The following is a 16445-nucleotide window of genomic DNA, read 5'->3' as shown; positions in this document are numbered from 1 at the left end:
ATTTAGCTCACACTTTGCACTGTGTTACAGACAGGTGGGAAATGATGGGGACAGTTTGCCTTATCACCTCTCAACTGACTGAAGACAGTGTGTTTTTATTAGAATTGTGTTTTCACCCTTGAGCGCTTTAATAGTCAATAAACAGACAAATAACAGGTTTCTCATAGATTTAAAGGAAGATAAATGTTTATTTAACAATACCTGAAAATATTCACAACTTTATTCACACATGCACACGCATACACACACACGTGCATACACGCACACACACACGCACACCCTCACACACACATGCAGAAAAAAAGATAGCATGCATTTTGATCTGATGGTTTTTTTAAAAAGGATTTGTTGTGACACCTTGTTTGTTTCTCCGGATTTAAAAACGGTGCAGGCCAGTTTTTCCTTTTTCCTGGTACTCTGAATTCAAACTTTGGAAGGTTTCAGTTGGATGGATGCTTTGGTTGCAGACCTCTTTGGTCAAATTTCAGTCAGCTCACAGGCAACGATCCTGTTTCCATTTCCCGGGTAGGGAGTTTCAAAGGGCACCTTTTGTCTCCGCCCCTAGGTAGTTTAAAGATGGTATTCTGACAGGCTGCTTCTTCTTGCTGGGATAGGTCTCGCTTCCTTCTTATTAAAATTCCTTATCAGAGACCTGGTTTCTGTTAGGTGACCCAAGTTTCTCTCCTATTGTGTTATCATAAATGGTGTTTGATGGTGTGGCCATTGTTATACAATGGGTTTGGATGTTGCTCATCTCTATGCCATTGTGATAAAGTAGTGGTTTTTTTCACACCCTTTTACCTGAGTTTGAATCTGGTGGCTCCATGTCTGAAAAGTCATTGTTAGTCCAACTTATTGAAGAGGGGTAGCCATTAACATTGAATGGTCCATTTGCATTTCTAATGCTTACTTCAACACCTGACCAGACATGACAATATATTCAGTTCCAGCAGTTACCATGTGCATTCACAGTCATTTTATAGTTCATAATTTTTCTTTGCGTGACCGTGACAACCAATCTTCTCTCCATTATATAATTTCATAACCTGCAGTGCCAGCATTTATTACTTTAAAATTCTTTTCCTTGTTTTCAAATCCTTCCATGGCCTTGCCCTTCTCTGTAATCTCCTCCAACCCTACAGCACTCCGAGATCTCTGCATTCCTCTACTTCTGGCCTCTTGCACATCCCTGATTTTCATTGCTCCACCATTGGTGGCTGTGCCTTCAGTTTCCTGGGCCCTAAGCTCTAGAATTCTGTCCCTGAATCTTTTTGCCTCTTTCTCCTTCTTTAAGATGCTCCTTAAAACCTACCTTAATGATCAAGCTTTTGGTTATCTGACACTCCTGTGACGCTCCTGTTAAAGGCACTATTTAAATAGAAGTATTTGTTGTTTGTCAGTTTTATTTACATTGTAATATAATTGTCAAATACATGATTTAACAGGAACATTTGTATTCTCTTTTCAAGTACAACCTGTCGATTCTGCTGCCATCAGTCCTGTTATTTCTATTCATGAAGTTGGTCATGCAGGAGCAACAAAAACTGAGAGAACTGGTATCAGCAAACTAAAGAGTGAAATGAAACAGGTAAGATCTTAACATAAAATAGTCTCTAGTGCTGCAGTATTAGCACAAATGGTATTCAAAAATGCATCATTGGTTAGTCCATTTCACAAAGAAGTTCCATCTTCTAAATTCCTTCTTATTTCTGCAGTGGTATTTGTCACTATATCACAATGTTGTATTCTGTAAGGATTACAGATCCTTTTTTAGCACTGAAATATGTTGAAAACACAGTGACACTTTGCAATCTCATTGAGAAACTTAAACCAGCTTGGAGAGTCCAGGCTCATTTCTGTGGTCTAAACACTAAGTTTATTATTTTATTAGAAATGAGCTGAGTATGATTAAAATATCCACAGCACAGCAAGCACCTCCACTGTCAAGACACCTTGTTATAGGTCATGTGAAAACCTTCACACAGAAAAATGGCAGAATATAAAACTCACAGTCTGGGCTGAATTTTGTCGCGGAAGTGGATTAGGAGGTGGGTGAGCGGCAAATTTGCGCTGGGGTGCAGTGTGCCCGTTGGTCAACGTGTTCTTGCCTCCGAGCAGTTTTTCCAGAGGTGGCATCGTGCGGAGGAACGCAGTCTGCCTGCAGCTGTATCACGAGATGGGGACCAGCGACTCCAAACTGGGCTGAAGCTGCGTGCTGAACAACACTGGCAGTTCCCTGGTGCAGAGGGATGCAGAGGTGCTACTCGAGAGGCAGTAGGGGCTAGAAGGTGATACTGTAGAATCGAGTGGACCACGCGATGATCAGCTTCCCGAGCGTGTCAGAGCAGTAGTGCCACCGGTGGCTTTGTTTATTGAGGCAGATGGTGGCAAAGTTGTGTGCACTTCTGGAGGGTGACCTTAGTCTGTAAGGCTCCGGGGGACACCTTATGCCAGTTGCTGTCATGCTGATAGTGACCTTTAACTTTCTAACTTTTGGCTCATTTCGGGGGTCAGCAGCTGACCTCTGTGGGATCTCACAATCGGCCATGCACAGCTGCACATATCGGCATGGGCATCTGAACTTATCACCTTCACCACAGATGCAGCCAGTGAGACACAGAGAGCGCAGGGCTTTGTCTCAATGGCAGGATTCCCTCAGATGCACGGTGTGATCAACTGTACACATGACCATCAAAGTCCCGATGTCTCAGCGCAGAGCATTCATCAACAGGAAGGGATTTAGCTCATTAAAACCTGCAGCTGGTGTGCGACCATCATCAGTGCTTCCTTTAGGTTTTTGCAAGGTTTCCTGGCAGCTGTCATGAATATTTCAGTCTGAGGCAATCGCAAGTAATGCAGCTGTTCATTCCACCTTGCAGCCCCCATGGATGGTTCCTGGAGGACAAGGGTTATCTGGTAAGAGATGGGCTGCTGACCCCTGTGGTAAAATACCACAGCTGAGGCACAGGAGTGATACAGCCACTGCCATCTCAGTACAAGAGCCACCATTTGTTCATTGAGCAGGCTATCAGCCTCCTGAAGATGACATTCTGGTGCCTCTACCACTCGGAGAGTGCCCTCCAATGCCGTATTTGAGGGTTTCCCCCATCATTGTGGTTTGTTGCACTTTGCACAACATGATCATTCAGAGAGGAGTGGACCTGGAGGAGGTTCATGAGGAAGAGGGGCTGCCTCACTGGAGGATGAGGATTTGATGAGGACATTCCGGAGAAGCAGCAAAGCCAGCCACAGCTCGGACTCCTGTGTGAACACATTGACCCGGATGACAGGGAAGCCTGGAACGCCCAGACCCAGGATCACTTCTGAGCACAGCAGATCCTCCAACGGAAGCATCTAATCCAGACATCCAGTTTATATACAGTGGCCCCTCTCCACAGTCCAACGTGACATCCACTTCTCATGTGATTTAGCCCTCCTGATGCAGCAAGTTTCCTGTGAGTTAACATTGCCTCATGATACTCTTAAATGGGATACAGAGTGGAGGTACAGTAGGGGGTGATTCACAGTCAAATATAGAAGAGAAACTGAGTCAGTCTGGAAGGCAGAGCAAATATAGACCTGTTAAGGCCCAAGCAAATGATGCAAGGCTGGATTACATTGATTTTAATGCAAGGAGTCTTATTAGTAAGGCAGATGAATTGAGGGCATTGATTAGCACATGGAAATATGATATTATTGCTATCACAGAGACATGGTTGAGGGAGGGGCAGGACTGGCAGCTCAATATTCCAGAATCTTCAGGCATGGCAGGGGAGGCGGTAAAAGAGGAGGTGGCATTGCACTGTTGATCAAGGAGTCAATTACTGCAGTAAGGAGGGATGATATCTTAGAAGGTTCCTCAAATGAGGCCATATGGGTAAAATTTAAAAACAAAAAGGGGGCAATCACTTGGCTGGGAGTGTACTACAGGCCTCCAATCAGTCAGGGAGAGATAGAGGAGCAGATATGTAGGCAGATCTCAGAGGTGTAAAAATAATAGGGTAATAATAGTAGGGGATTTCAGCTTCCCCAATATCAGCTGAGATAGTCTTAGTGCAAAAGGATCAAAGGGGGCGGAATTCTTAAAATACATCCAGGAGAGCTTTTTGAGCCAGTACGTAGAAAGTCCTACAAGAGAAGGGGCAGTATTAGACCTAATCCTAGGGAATGAAGCAGGACAAGTGTAGGAGTGTTAGTGGGGGAACATTTCGGGGATAGTGACCATAACTCTGTACGATTTAAGGTAGTTATGGAAAAGGACAAAGATGGACCAGAAATGAAGGGGAAAATTGGGGGAAGGTGATTTCAATATGATAAAACAGGATCTGGCCAAAGTGCCAGGGAGCAGCTACTTGTAGGAAAGTCTACATCAGACCAGTGGGAGGCATTCAAAGAGGAAATAGTGAGAGTTCAGAGCCAACATGTACCCGTTAAGGTGAAGGGTAGGACCAACAAGTCCAGGGAACCCTGGATGTCAAGGGGATATAGAGGATTGGATCAGGAGAAAAAAAAGGAGGCTTATGGCAGATTCGGAGCGCTGAAAACAGCGGAGGCACTAGAGGAGTACAGAAAGTGTAGGGGGATACCTAAAAAAGTAATTAGGAGAGTGAAGAGGGGACATGAAAAAACATTGGCAGGCAAGATAAAGGAAAATCCCAAGGCACTTTATAAGTATATTAAGGGCAAGAGGATAACCAGGGAAAGAGTAGGGCTCATTAGGGACCAAAGTGGCAATCTGTGTGTGGAGCCGGAGGACATAGGTGAGGTTTTAATTGATTACTTTTCATCTGTGTTCACTGTGGAGAAGGACGATGTAGGTGGGGAGATGAGGGAGGGGGATTGTGATATACTTGAACATATTAGCATTGAAAGGGAGGAAGTGTTAGCTGTTTTAGTGGGCTTGAAAGTGGATAAATCCCCAGGCCCAGATGAGATGTATCCCAGGCTGTTATGTGAGACAAGGGAGGAGATAGCAGGGGCTCTGAACACATTTTCAAATCCTCTCTGGCCACAGGAGAGGTGGCAGAGGATTGGAGGACAGCGAATGTGGTACCATTACTTAAGAAGGGTAGCAGAGATAAACCAGGTAATTACAGGCTGGTGAGTCTAACATCAGTGGTTGAGAAACTATTTGAAAAATCTCTGAGCAACAGGATTAATCTCCACTTGGAGAGGCAGGAATTAATCAGGGATAGTCAGCATGGCTTTGTCAGTGGGAGATCATGTCTAACTAACTTGATTGAATTTTTCGAGGAGGTGACTAGGTGTGTAGATGAGGGTAAAGCAGTTGGTGTTGTCCACATGGACTTCAGTAAGGCTTTTGATAAGGTCCCGCATGGGAGATTGGTTAAGAAGGTAAGAGCCCATGGGATCCAGGGCAATTAGGCAAACTGGATCCAAAATTGGCTCTTTGGCAGGAGGCAGAGGGTAATGGTCGAGGGTTGTTTTTGTGAGTGGAAGCCTGTGACCAGTGGTGTACCACAGGGATCGGTGCTGGGACCCTTGCTGTTTGTAGTGTACATTAATGATTTAGACGTGAATATAGGAGGTATAATCAGCAAGTTTGCAGATGACACGAAAATTGATGGTGTCGTAAATAGTGAGGAGGAATGCCTTAGAATACAGGACAATATAGATGGGCTGGCAAAATGGGCAGAGCAGTGGCAAATGGAATTTAATCCTGAGAAGTGTGAGGTGATGCATTTTGGGAGGACTAACAAGGCAAGGGAATATACAATGGATGGTAGGACCCTAGGAAGTACAGAGGGTCAGAGGGGCCTTGGTGTACTTGTCCATAGATCACTGAAGGCAGCAGCGCAGGTAAATAAAGTGGTTAGGAAGGCATATGGGATACTTGTTTTTATTAGCCGAGTCATAGAATATAAGAGCAGGAAGGTTATGATGGAGCTGTATAAAAAGCTAGTTAGGCCACAGCTGGAGTACTGTGTACAGTTCTGGACACCACACTATAGGAAGGATGTGACTGCACTGGAGAGGGTGCAGAGGAGATTCACCAGGATGTTGCCTGGGCTGGAGCATTTCAGCTATGAAAAGAGACTGAAAAGGTCAGGGTTGTTTTCCTTAGAACGGAGAAGGCTGAGGGGGGACATGATTGAGGTATACAAAATTATGAGGGGCATTGATAGGTTAGATAGGAAGAAACTTTTTCCCTTAGCAGAGGGGTCAATAACCAGGAGGCATAGATTTAAGGTAAGGGGCAGGAGGTTTAGCAGGGATTTGAGGAAAAACATTTTCACCCGGAGGATGGTTGTAATCTGGAACGCACTGCCTGAAGAGATGGTAGAGGCAGGAACCCTCACAACATATACCAAGTATTTAGATGAGCACTTAAAACGCCATAACATACAAGACTACAGGCTTAAAAAATAGGATTAAAATAGTTATGTGCTTAATGGCTGGCACAGACACGCTGGGCCAAAGGGCCTGTTTCTGTGCTGTATAACCCTATGACTCTTACTCACACACAGGCCAGACGTAATGATGAGGTCACACTTTCCCAGAAATAAAGACCGACACATGTTGGATTTTGACCACAGCCCTTTTCATTAAAGTGTGTGTATTGAACAAAAGCTTGATAATCTGCACCCAGGTGAAACCCAATGTGATGCTACTGCTGCTTGTCCGCCCTCTTGTGACAGATCATATGTGGTTCTCCCCCTGTGGCTGGAGCAGATGTGGAGGCAGAGTGCTCGGGAGGATGTCCCAGCAGCTGGGATGCCCGTGGCGTCTGTCCCTGAGGATCGCAATGTACATGATGGCACCATGACAGGCTGCACCAGCTGCATTTGTGCAGGGCCAGCCTTGGTCATGAGGGTGTAAGGCTTATTGTGTATCTCAGTCAGAGGGCTGGAAGGGCGGCTCCAGAAGAAGGTCCCTTGAGTAGTGGCACCATCTACATCATCCCTTCCTGCCTCAGCCCTTCATAGCCCAGCTGCACATCCACACCTACCCAGTGTGTGAGAACAACTCCGTGCGTGTGCATACATCCATTCACCATCACTGCAAGGGACCGGTCAATGCTACAGAATCCATCGTCCAATCTGTTAATGCCAGTTTGCTGCTCCTGCATCCATTTGGTCGACTGCTGCTTATGACTCTCTCTGAGGGTGGTCACTCTGTCAGTGGAGGAGTTCATATGCTCATATGCCTGGGACACTGTGGTGCTCATGTCATGAATGGACTCCTCCAGTTTCTGAACAAGTGACTGCACTGCCTCAGGAAACTCTGATAGATGTCCACGCAACTGTCATTGCTGTTCCACAAGCATCCGCTTTGTATATGGCCCCCGAGGCTCCGCATCTCCGGCTGGATTAGTATGGCTGGAGCTGTCCTCTGTCCTCCAATGGGGAATGTCCACAGCTGCCTCTGCCTCCATCTCCTGCCCCTGTTCACATGTAACTTGGTGCTCACCTTGTGCCACCCATTCTGATGTCTCCTGAGACCCCCACCGAGGCGTGTGTATCTGCACTGGTGGAGGGGGCACCTATGAGGGTGGTTCCTCAGAGTGCAAGTCATTCTCTGAGGTAGCCATGGCCTCTCTACTCGGTGGCTGCTGATCCTCCAGCATTGGCCCTGTGCAAGAGAGGAAACATCAGTCACTCACTCTCCTCAGCAGATGCTTCTTCAGACACCTCTCAACACATCAAGTGGCAGCGACTGGGTACGACTTTACAAACTTGGAAGCTGCTCAAAGGTGCGTTTATGGAGCAGTCAATAAACCTTCACCCTCTCTCTGACTCACACCAATCTCACCGTTGCCGATTGCCTACACTGTGGCCATCCTGCCAATGTCAAGGGCCTCCTCCTCCATGGCCGTCAATATTGAACGACTCCTCTGCCGGGCATTGTGTGATCTTTTCTCCTGTAATGGGGGAGACGGTGGTGTAGTGGTATTGTCACTGGACTAGTAACCCAGAGACCCAGGGTATTGCTCTGGGGACATGAGTTCAAATCCCACCACAGCAGAAGGTGGAATTTGAATTCAATTAATAAATCTGGAATTAAAAGCTAGTCTAATGATGGCCATGAAACCATTGTCGATTGTTGTAAAAACCCATTTAGTTTACTAATGTCCTTTAGGGAAGGAAATCTGCTGTCCTTACCTGGTCTGGCCTACATGTGACTCCAGACCCACAGCAATGTGGTTAACTCTTACATGCCCTCTGAAATGGCCTAGCAAGACACTCATTTGTATCTAACCACTACGAAGTCAATAAAAAGGAATGAAACCGGACGGACCACCCAGCATCGACGTAGGCACCAGAAACGACAATGGCAAACCTAGCCCTGTCAAACCTGCAAAGTCCTCCTTACTAACATTTATTTATTTTATTTAGAGATACAGCACTGAAACAGGCCCTTCAGCCCACCGAGTCTGTGCCGACCATCAACCACCCATTTATACTAATCCTACATTAATCCCATATTCCGACCACACCCCCACCTTCCCTCAATTCCCCTACCACTGACCTATACTAGGGGTAATTTATAATGGCCAATTTACCTATCAACCTGCAAGTCTTTGGCTGTGGGAGGAAACCAGAGCACCCGGCGAAAACCCACGCAGACACAGGGAGAACTTGCAAACTCCACACAGGCTGTCCCACAGACTAGTCACGCAACAGCCTGACATAGTCATACTCACAGAATCATACCTGACAGACAATGTCCCAGACACTGCCATCACCATCCCTGGGTATGTCCTGTCCCACCAACAGGACAGGCCCAGCAGAGGTGGTGACACAGTGGTATACAGTAGGGAGGGATTTGCCCTGGGAGTCCTCAACATTGACTCCGGACCCCATGACGTTTCATGGCATCAGTTCAAACATGGACAAGGAAACCTCCTGTCAGTGCTCCTCCATGTTGAACAGCACTTGGAGGAAGCACTGAGGGTGGCAAGGGCACAAAATGTACTCTGGGTGGGGGACTTCAATGTCCATCACCAAGAGTGGCTCGGTAGCACCACTACTGACCGAGCTGGCCGAGTCCTAATGGAAATATCTGCTAGACTGGGTCTGCGGCAGGTGGTGAGGGAACCAACAAGAGGGGAAAACATACTTGACCTCATACTCACCAGTCTGTCTGCCGCAGATGCATCTGTCCATGACAGTATTGGTAGGAGTGACCACCTCACAGTCCTTGTGGAGACGAAGTCCTGCCTTCACATTGAAGGTACCCTCCATCGTGTTGTGTGGCACTATCACCGTGCTAAATGAGATAGATTTTGAACAGATCTAGCAATGCAAAACTGGACATCCATGAGCTGCTGTGGGCCATCAGCAGCAGCAGAATTGTACTCAACCACAATCTGTAACCTCATGGCCCGGCATATCCCCCTCTCTACCATTATCATCAAGCCAGGAGACTAACCCTGGTTCAATGAAGAGTGCAGGAGGGCATGCCAGGAGCAGCACCAGGCATGCCTCAAAATGAGGTGTCAACCTGGTGAAGCTACAACACCGGACTATCTGCGTGCCAAACTTCATAAGCAGCACGTGATAGACAGAGCCAAGCGATCCCATAACCAACGGATCAGATCGAAGCTCTGCAGTCCTGCCACATTCAGCCGTGAATGGTGGTGGACAATTAAACAACTAACTGGAGGAGGTGGCTCCACAAATATCCCCATCCTCAATGATGGAGGAACCCAGCACATCAGTGCAAAAGATAAGGCTGAAGCATTTGCAACAATCTTCAGCCAAAAGTGCCGAATTGATCATCCATCTCGGCCTCCTCCTGAAGTCCCCAGCATCACAGATGCCAGACTTCAGCCAATTCGATTCACTCCGCGTGATATCAAGAAACGACTGAAGGCACTGGATACTGCAAAAGCTATGGGCCCTGACAATATTCCGGCAATAGTACTGAAGACCTGTGCTCCAGAACTTGCCACCCCCGAGCCAAGCTGTTCCAGTACAGATACAACACTGGCATCTACCCGGCAATGTGGAAAATTGCCCAAGTATGTCCTGTACACAAAAAGCAGGACAAGTTCAACCTGGCTATTTACAACCCCATCAGCCTTCTCTCAATCATCAGTAAAGTGATGGAAGGCGTCATCAACAGTGCCATCAAGCGGCACTTGCTCAGCAATAACCTGCTCAGTGACGCTCAGTTTGGGTTCCGCCAGGGCCACTCAGCTTCTGATCTCATTACAGCCTTGGTTCAAACATGGACAAAAGAGCTGAACTCCAGAGGTGAGGTGAGAGTGACTGCCCTTGACATCAAGGCAGCATTTGACCGAGTATGGCATCAAGGAGCCCTAGCAAAACTGAGGTCAATGGGAATCAGGGGGAAAACCCTCCACTGGCTGGATTCATACCTAGCGCAAAGGAAGATGGTTGTGGTTGTTGGAGGTCAATCATCTGAGCTCCAGGACATCACTGCAGGAGTTCCTCAGGGTAGTGTCCTAGGCCCAACAATCTTCAGCTGCTTCATCAATGACCTTCCTTCAATCATAAGGTCAGAAGTGGGGATGTTCGCTGATGATTGCACAATGTTCAGCACCATTCGAGACTCCTCAGATACTGAAGCAGTTCGTGTAGAAATGCAGAAAGACCTGGACAATATCCAGGCTTGGGCTGAATAGTGGAAGTAACATCCGCGCCACACAAGTGCCAGGCAATGACCATCTCCAATAAGAGAGAATCTAACCATCTCCCCTTGACATTCAATGGCATTACCATTGCTGAATCCCCCACTATCACCATCCTAGGGGCTACCATTGATCAGAAACTGAACTGGAGTAGCCATATAAATACCGTGGCTACAACAGCAGGTCAGAGGCTAGGAATCCTGAGGCGAGTAACTCACCTCCTGACTCCCCAAAGCCTGTCCACCATCTACAAGGCACAAGTCAGAAGTGTGATGGAATACTCTCCACTTGCCTGGATGGGTGCAGCTCCAACAACACTCAAGAAGGTCGACACCATCCAGGATATAGCAGCCTGCTTGATTGGCACCCCATCTACAAACATTCACTCCCTCCACCACCGACGCACAGTGGCAGCAGTGTGTACCATCTACAAGATGCAATGCAGCAAGGCTCCTTCGACAGCACCTTCCAAACCCGCAACCTCTACCAAATAAAACGACAAGGGCAGCAAATGCATGGGAACATCACCACCTGCAAGTTCCCCTCCACGTCACACACCATCCTGACTTGGAACTATATCGCCGTTCCTTCACTGTCGCTGGGTCAAAATCCTGGAACTCCCTTCCTAACAGCACTGTGGGTGTACCTACCCCACAAGGACTGCAGTGGTTCAAGAAGGCAGCTCACCACCACCTTCTCAAGGACAATTACGGATGGGCAATAAATGCTGGCCTGGCCAGCGATGCCCACATCCCATGAATGAATAAAAAAAATGTGGGGATGAAGAGTTGAGCTACACTTAACATTCCCATCTGACCATCATGATTCATAATCAGGTATGATGTTCCTGGCATTGCACTGGTCCTGGGTTTTACATGAATATCCTCCCAAACTACATTGCCTTGCTGCCTTCCCTTGGGCGAGAGTTGGCATTGGGCATTCAACTCCTCAGTGTTCCTAAACACTGCCTGCCTTGAGATCCTCCAGCTCAGTGGTGTGCCATCCCTTTAAGACGCTTATGACTGATAGCTTGGCTCTGCATCTTACTCACCTTGCTGGACCTCAGCAGGTCATTGAAGCATTTCCTGCACTGGACCCACATCCTATGACCCACACTGCGGCTGCTGACCTCTCTCTTGGCCTCCAGCCATGCCTCCTTGGTAGGCCTCCTGCTGCCACTCTTTGGAAATAAAATGTTAGTCCTGCCTCTCACTGCCTCTAGCATGACCTCCAGGAAGGCATCACTGAACCGCGGGGCTGCCCTGGCACCACAGACTGCCTGTTAATTCGGTCCCTCGAGCCTGCTCCGCCATTCACTAAGATCATGATTGATCGGAATGTGGCCTGAGCTCCACTTTGCTGCCTGCCCCCCATATCTCTCAGGACTGACACTCTCTGACTGCGTCCACATTGAAGGCTGATGGATACTCTTTAAATAGGGCTTGCCTCTTCCAGCTCCCACCTCCTCATCACGCCCACTGTCTGTAATTGGACAGATATCCTGGAGCAGCCCATTAATTGGCCACCTCCCACAAAATGCTAACGCACATCGGACTGCAACCTCAAGCAGGGTCAGAGCCCGAGAATGGTCCCGACGATCTTGTCAAAATCCAGCCTTCTGTCGCTAAAGGCCATTATTGAACATGACACTTTCACGAAACAAAAATAAATAAAAAATAAACATCCTTATAATTTAAAGAATTATCCACAAAATAGCAGAAATTGTTCTAATTTTATTGATCTATCCCTTGAACTACTTTTAAAAAAAAAAAACATTGTCATAACATTCTCTAAGGTGCAGAAAAAATATTATTCACCAACATTTCATTTCAGATCCGACAACACAAGTTCAATGGCAGTTCTCACAGTTATCTGTGTCTACTTCACAATCCCAGCTGTGGGCCTGGTTTTGCATTATCTGTAATGGTGCTAAATTGTCTTTAAATTCTGAAGTGTAAATATATCATGGCAACATTGGCTTTTCATGAGCAGTTCAGCCATGGGTTTTCTGTTCTGTCGTTTTGGTGCTGCTCTGAACTTGTAGGGTTTTCACATAACAACACAGCAAGTGCCTCGCTAATTTAATTTTATTTTAGTTCCATGGGCCGTTTCTTCATGTCATTGCCGTGGCCTTTTTAACAGACATAAAAAGTTGTGCTTTTTTTAACAATAGTTTTTGTTTCTACCTGTGATTCTCCCTGATGATGTTCAGGGTAAGTCAGATGTTTTGTAGCTAATAGATTTATGTCCCTTTAAGAACTATAAGTCTAATTGTTGTTGATTGCTGGTTATTCATTGTAATCGTTCTTTGAACTGCATGTCTAAACCCAGGATGAAATGTTAGCTTCTCTCAAGCCTGATTTTCCTTTTTAAAAAAAACCTTAGCAACCTGATTGAAAGATTTCTGAAAGAAATCTGCGTATGAACTTCTCAGCTACAAGAATTTTGCTGATAGTGCAACAATTAAAATCACATGCACGAGAGGCCAGAATTAGATGAGCACAGATATCTCGGAGGGTTGTGGGGCTGGAGGAGATTACAGAAATAGGGAGGGGAGAGGCCATGGAGGGATTACTAAACAAGAATGAGAATTTTAAAATCAAGGCATTGCTTGCCTTGCCAGTGTAGGTCAGCGAGCACAGGTGTGATGGGTGAAAAGGGCTTGGTGCGAATTAAGACTCAGGCAGCAGAGTTCTGGTTGACCTCAAGGTTATAGAGGATAGAATGTGGCAGACCAGCCAGGACTGCATTGCAATAGTCAAATTAGAGGTACCAAAGGCATGGATAAGGGTTTCAGTAGCAAATGAGCTTAGACAGGGAGGAAAGGTTGTGGGGCTGGAGGAGATGACAGAGATCGGGAGGGCGTGGTCATGGAGGGATTTAAGACAAGGATGAGAATTCTAAACTGGCCAGGGGCAGGAATGGGCATTTGGCAGCAGGAGGCCATAGCCGGGGATGGTTGGCAACAGTCAGGAGTAGTTGGTGGTGTGGGGGAAGCTGTAAGCAGGATTGAGAGAGGCTGAGGGGAGAACTGAAGCACTCCTGGCCCACTAGGAAACCTGAAATAAAAGTTTTCAACTTGCCTTCTGGGCTTGTCCAGAGTCCCCCTCCTGACAGGCAGGTTTGCCTCAAATGGAAGCTGACACTGACCCCCTCGCTCAGGTCTCAGATTAAAATTACAAATCGGGTCCTCGTCTGCATATTTAAACTGGAACTCCACTTCCTGTGGATGTCCTGCTCTCCTGCTCAAAACAGCATTGGCACAGGAGTGCGGCCTCAGCCCCGGGAGTGCGGCCTCAGCCCCGGGAGTGCGGCCTCAGCCCCGGGAGTGCGGCCTCAGCCCCGGGAGTGCAACTTCAGCCCTGAGAGTGCTGCATTTTACATGTAAAATGACGTGGCTGCAGGTAATATATTTTAAATTTAGTGTGCATTTCTAAAATATAGGCAACTGGCAATGTCTGTTTATAATAAATTTTCTCTTTTCTAGATGGATAGCAGTCAAATGCTTAGCATTTTTGTTGATCAGGTGATTTCTTTATACCCTTTGTGTTTTCTCCTTTTGCATGTTAATTAATAATGTGTAAGGACCCTCCAGTTAACACAAGACACAGTGAAGGTTTAGCCTGCCTAGCAGAAACACAGGGTGACTTACCAATTTGTCTAGACAACTAGACCATGTATTTTTTAATACTTTGTCCAAATTTATAATTTAAGAAAGATGGAACAAGGCTTTGGTGTCTAGCATTCAGCAGTGGACTTTATATTGTGTACATTGTTTCAGGCACCAGTACATTGTGTCTTGGGACTGCAGTAGAGCTCTGATTGGATTTGAAACATCTCAAATTCTTACAGCTACACATTCCAGTGACCCCCCTCCATTGTTGTCCTTTGCTCTCTGATGACTCTTTACACCCTCTACATTTCACAGTGCAGGAGCTTTCTTGTCTTCCTTAAAGTGTTCCACAATTCCTCATAAAAAGCACTTGGTAATTTACCACAAAAGTGTCTTTCTTAAAACATGGATATGTGCATTCTGACAATCTAACCAACAGAGTTGTATTTCCACATTTCCTGTAAATGATATCACTCTGAAATCTTGTTAGACTTGAATGCCTGCTCTCAGACAGCAAATTAGTAATCTGAAATGAGCGCAGCAAAAGGAAAAGAGCAGGTTTTCCTGAAGATCCTTCATTACAAACTATCTTTATTTGCATTTTTACTTCAGGCAATTTGACAAATTTGGGCCAGATTAGAATGGGTAATCTTCATTTGATCTGCAGTGTGTTTGCTTTCAGACTTTATCTTCACTACTGATGCTTTTCAGTTATTTTCAAATCTATGCAAATTAGATGATGCAGTGAAAGGATGATAAGCCCGTTGAGATCTACAAAAAGATTTTTTTTCGAAATGACATGAATTAAATATTCAGTAATGTAAACCGTTAAATGTAACGTAAATTTTAAACAGTCTCCAGAAGCTGGCTGAGCGTGTCTACCCTGAGGCACAGTGTGGCTTTCGAGCAGAGAGATCCACCATTGACATGCTGTTCTCCCTTCGCCAGCGACAGGAGAAATGCCGCGAACAACAGATGCCCCTCTCCGTTGCTTTCATAGATCTCACCAAAGCCTTTGACCTTGTCAGCAGACGTGGTCTCTTCAGACTACTAGCAAAGATTAGATGTCCACCAAAGCTACTAGGTATCATCACCTCATTCCATGACAATATGAAAGGCACAATTCAGCATAGTGCTGCCTCATCAGACCCCTTTCCTATCCTGAGTGAAACAGAGCTATGTTCTCGCACCTACACTGTTTGGGATCTTCTTTTCCCTGCTGCTGTCACGTGTGTTCAAGTCTTCAGAAGAAGGAATTTTCCTCCACACAAGATCAGATGGCAGGTTGTTCAATCTTACCTGGGGCGGCACAGTGACGCAGTGGTTAGCACCGCAGCCTCACAGCTCCAGCGACCCGGGTTCAATTCTGGGTACTGCCTGTGTGGAGTTTGCAAGTTCTCCCTGTGTCTGCGTGGGTTTCCTCCGGGTGCTTCGGTTTCCTCCCACATGCCAAAGACTTGCAGGTTGATAGGTTAATTGGCCATTATAAATTGCCCCTAGTATAGGTAGGGACAGGTGGGGATGTGGTAGGAATATGGAATTAGTGTAGGATTAGTATAAATGGGTGGTTGATGGTCGGCACAGACCCGGTGGGCCGAAGGGCCTGTTTCAGTGCTGTATCTCTGAACTAAAAACTGTCTAAGAGCAAAGACCAAAGTACGGAAAGTCCTCATCAGGGAACTCCTCTTTGCTGACGATGCTGCATCAACATCCCACACAGAAGAGTGTCTGCAGAGACCCATCAACAGGATTGCGGCTGCCTGTATTTAATTTGGCCTAACCATCAGCCTCAAGAAAACGAACATCATGGGACAGGATGTCAGAAATGCTCCATCCATCAATATTGGCGACCACGCTCTGGAAGTGGTTCAAGAGTTCACCTACCTAGCCTCAACTATCACCAGTAACCTGTCTCTCGATGCAGAAATCAACAAGTGCATGGGAAAGACGTCCGCTGCTATGTCCAGACTGGCCAAGAGGGTGTGGGAAAATGGCGCAATGACACGGAACACAAAAATCCGAGTGTATAAAGCCTGCTGTACAGCAGCGAGGCCTGGACAACGTATGTCAGCCAAGAGCGACGTCTCAACTCATTCCATCTTGGCCGCTTCCGGAGAATCCTTGGCATCAGGTGGCAGGACCGTATCTCCAACGCAGAAGTCCTCGAGGTGGCCAACACCCGCTGCATATACGCCCTTCTGAGCCAGCAGCGCT

At 46.6% G+C, this 16445-nt stretch overlaps 1 protein-coding gene across 3 annotated transcripts in view; it reads left to right on the top strand.

Annotated features, from left to right (window-relative positions):
• Nucleotides 1–16445, top strand: part of LOC137374285 (phosphorylase b kinase regulatory subunit alpha, liver isoform-like) — a 285712-nt gene that overhangs the window by 181096 nt on the left and 88171 nt on the right. For 2 of the 3 annotated variants that reach the window (XM_068040091.1, XM_068040090.1), the window contains exons 28-29: nt 1470–1588; nt 14106–14144. In XM_068040091.1, coding sequence (XP_067896192.1) covers nt 1470–1588; nt 14106–14144 — 158 coding nt within the window. The remainder of the gene's footprint in view (nt 1–1469; nt 1589–14105; nt 14145–16445) is intronic. The other variant, XM_068040092.1, reaches the window with a different exon arrangement.

Source organism: Heterodontus francisci, chromosome 10, assembly GCF_036365525.1.
Source record: "Heterodontus francisci isolate sHetFra1 chromosome 10, sHetFra1.hap1, whole genome shotgun sequence".
NCBI lineage: Eukaryota > Metazoa > Chordata > Chondrichthyes > Heterodontiformes > Heterodontidae > Heterodontus > Heterodontus francisci.
The sequence above is the reverse complement of the archived record's forward strand: the minus strand, read 5'-3'. Positions and strand labels throughout refer to the sequence as shown.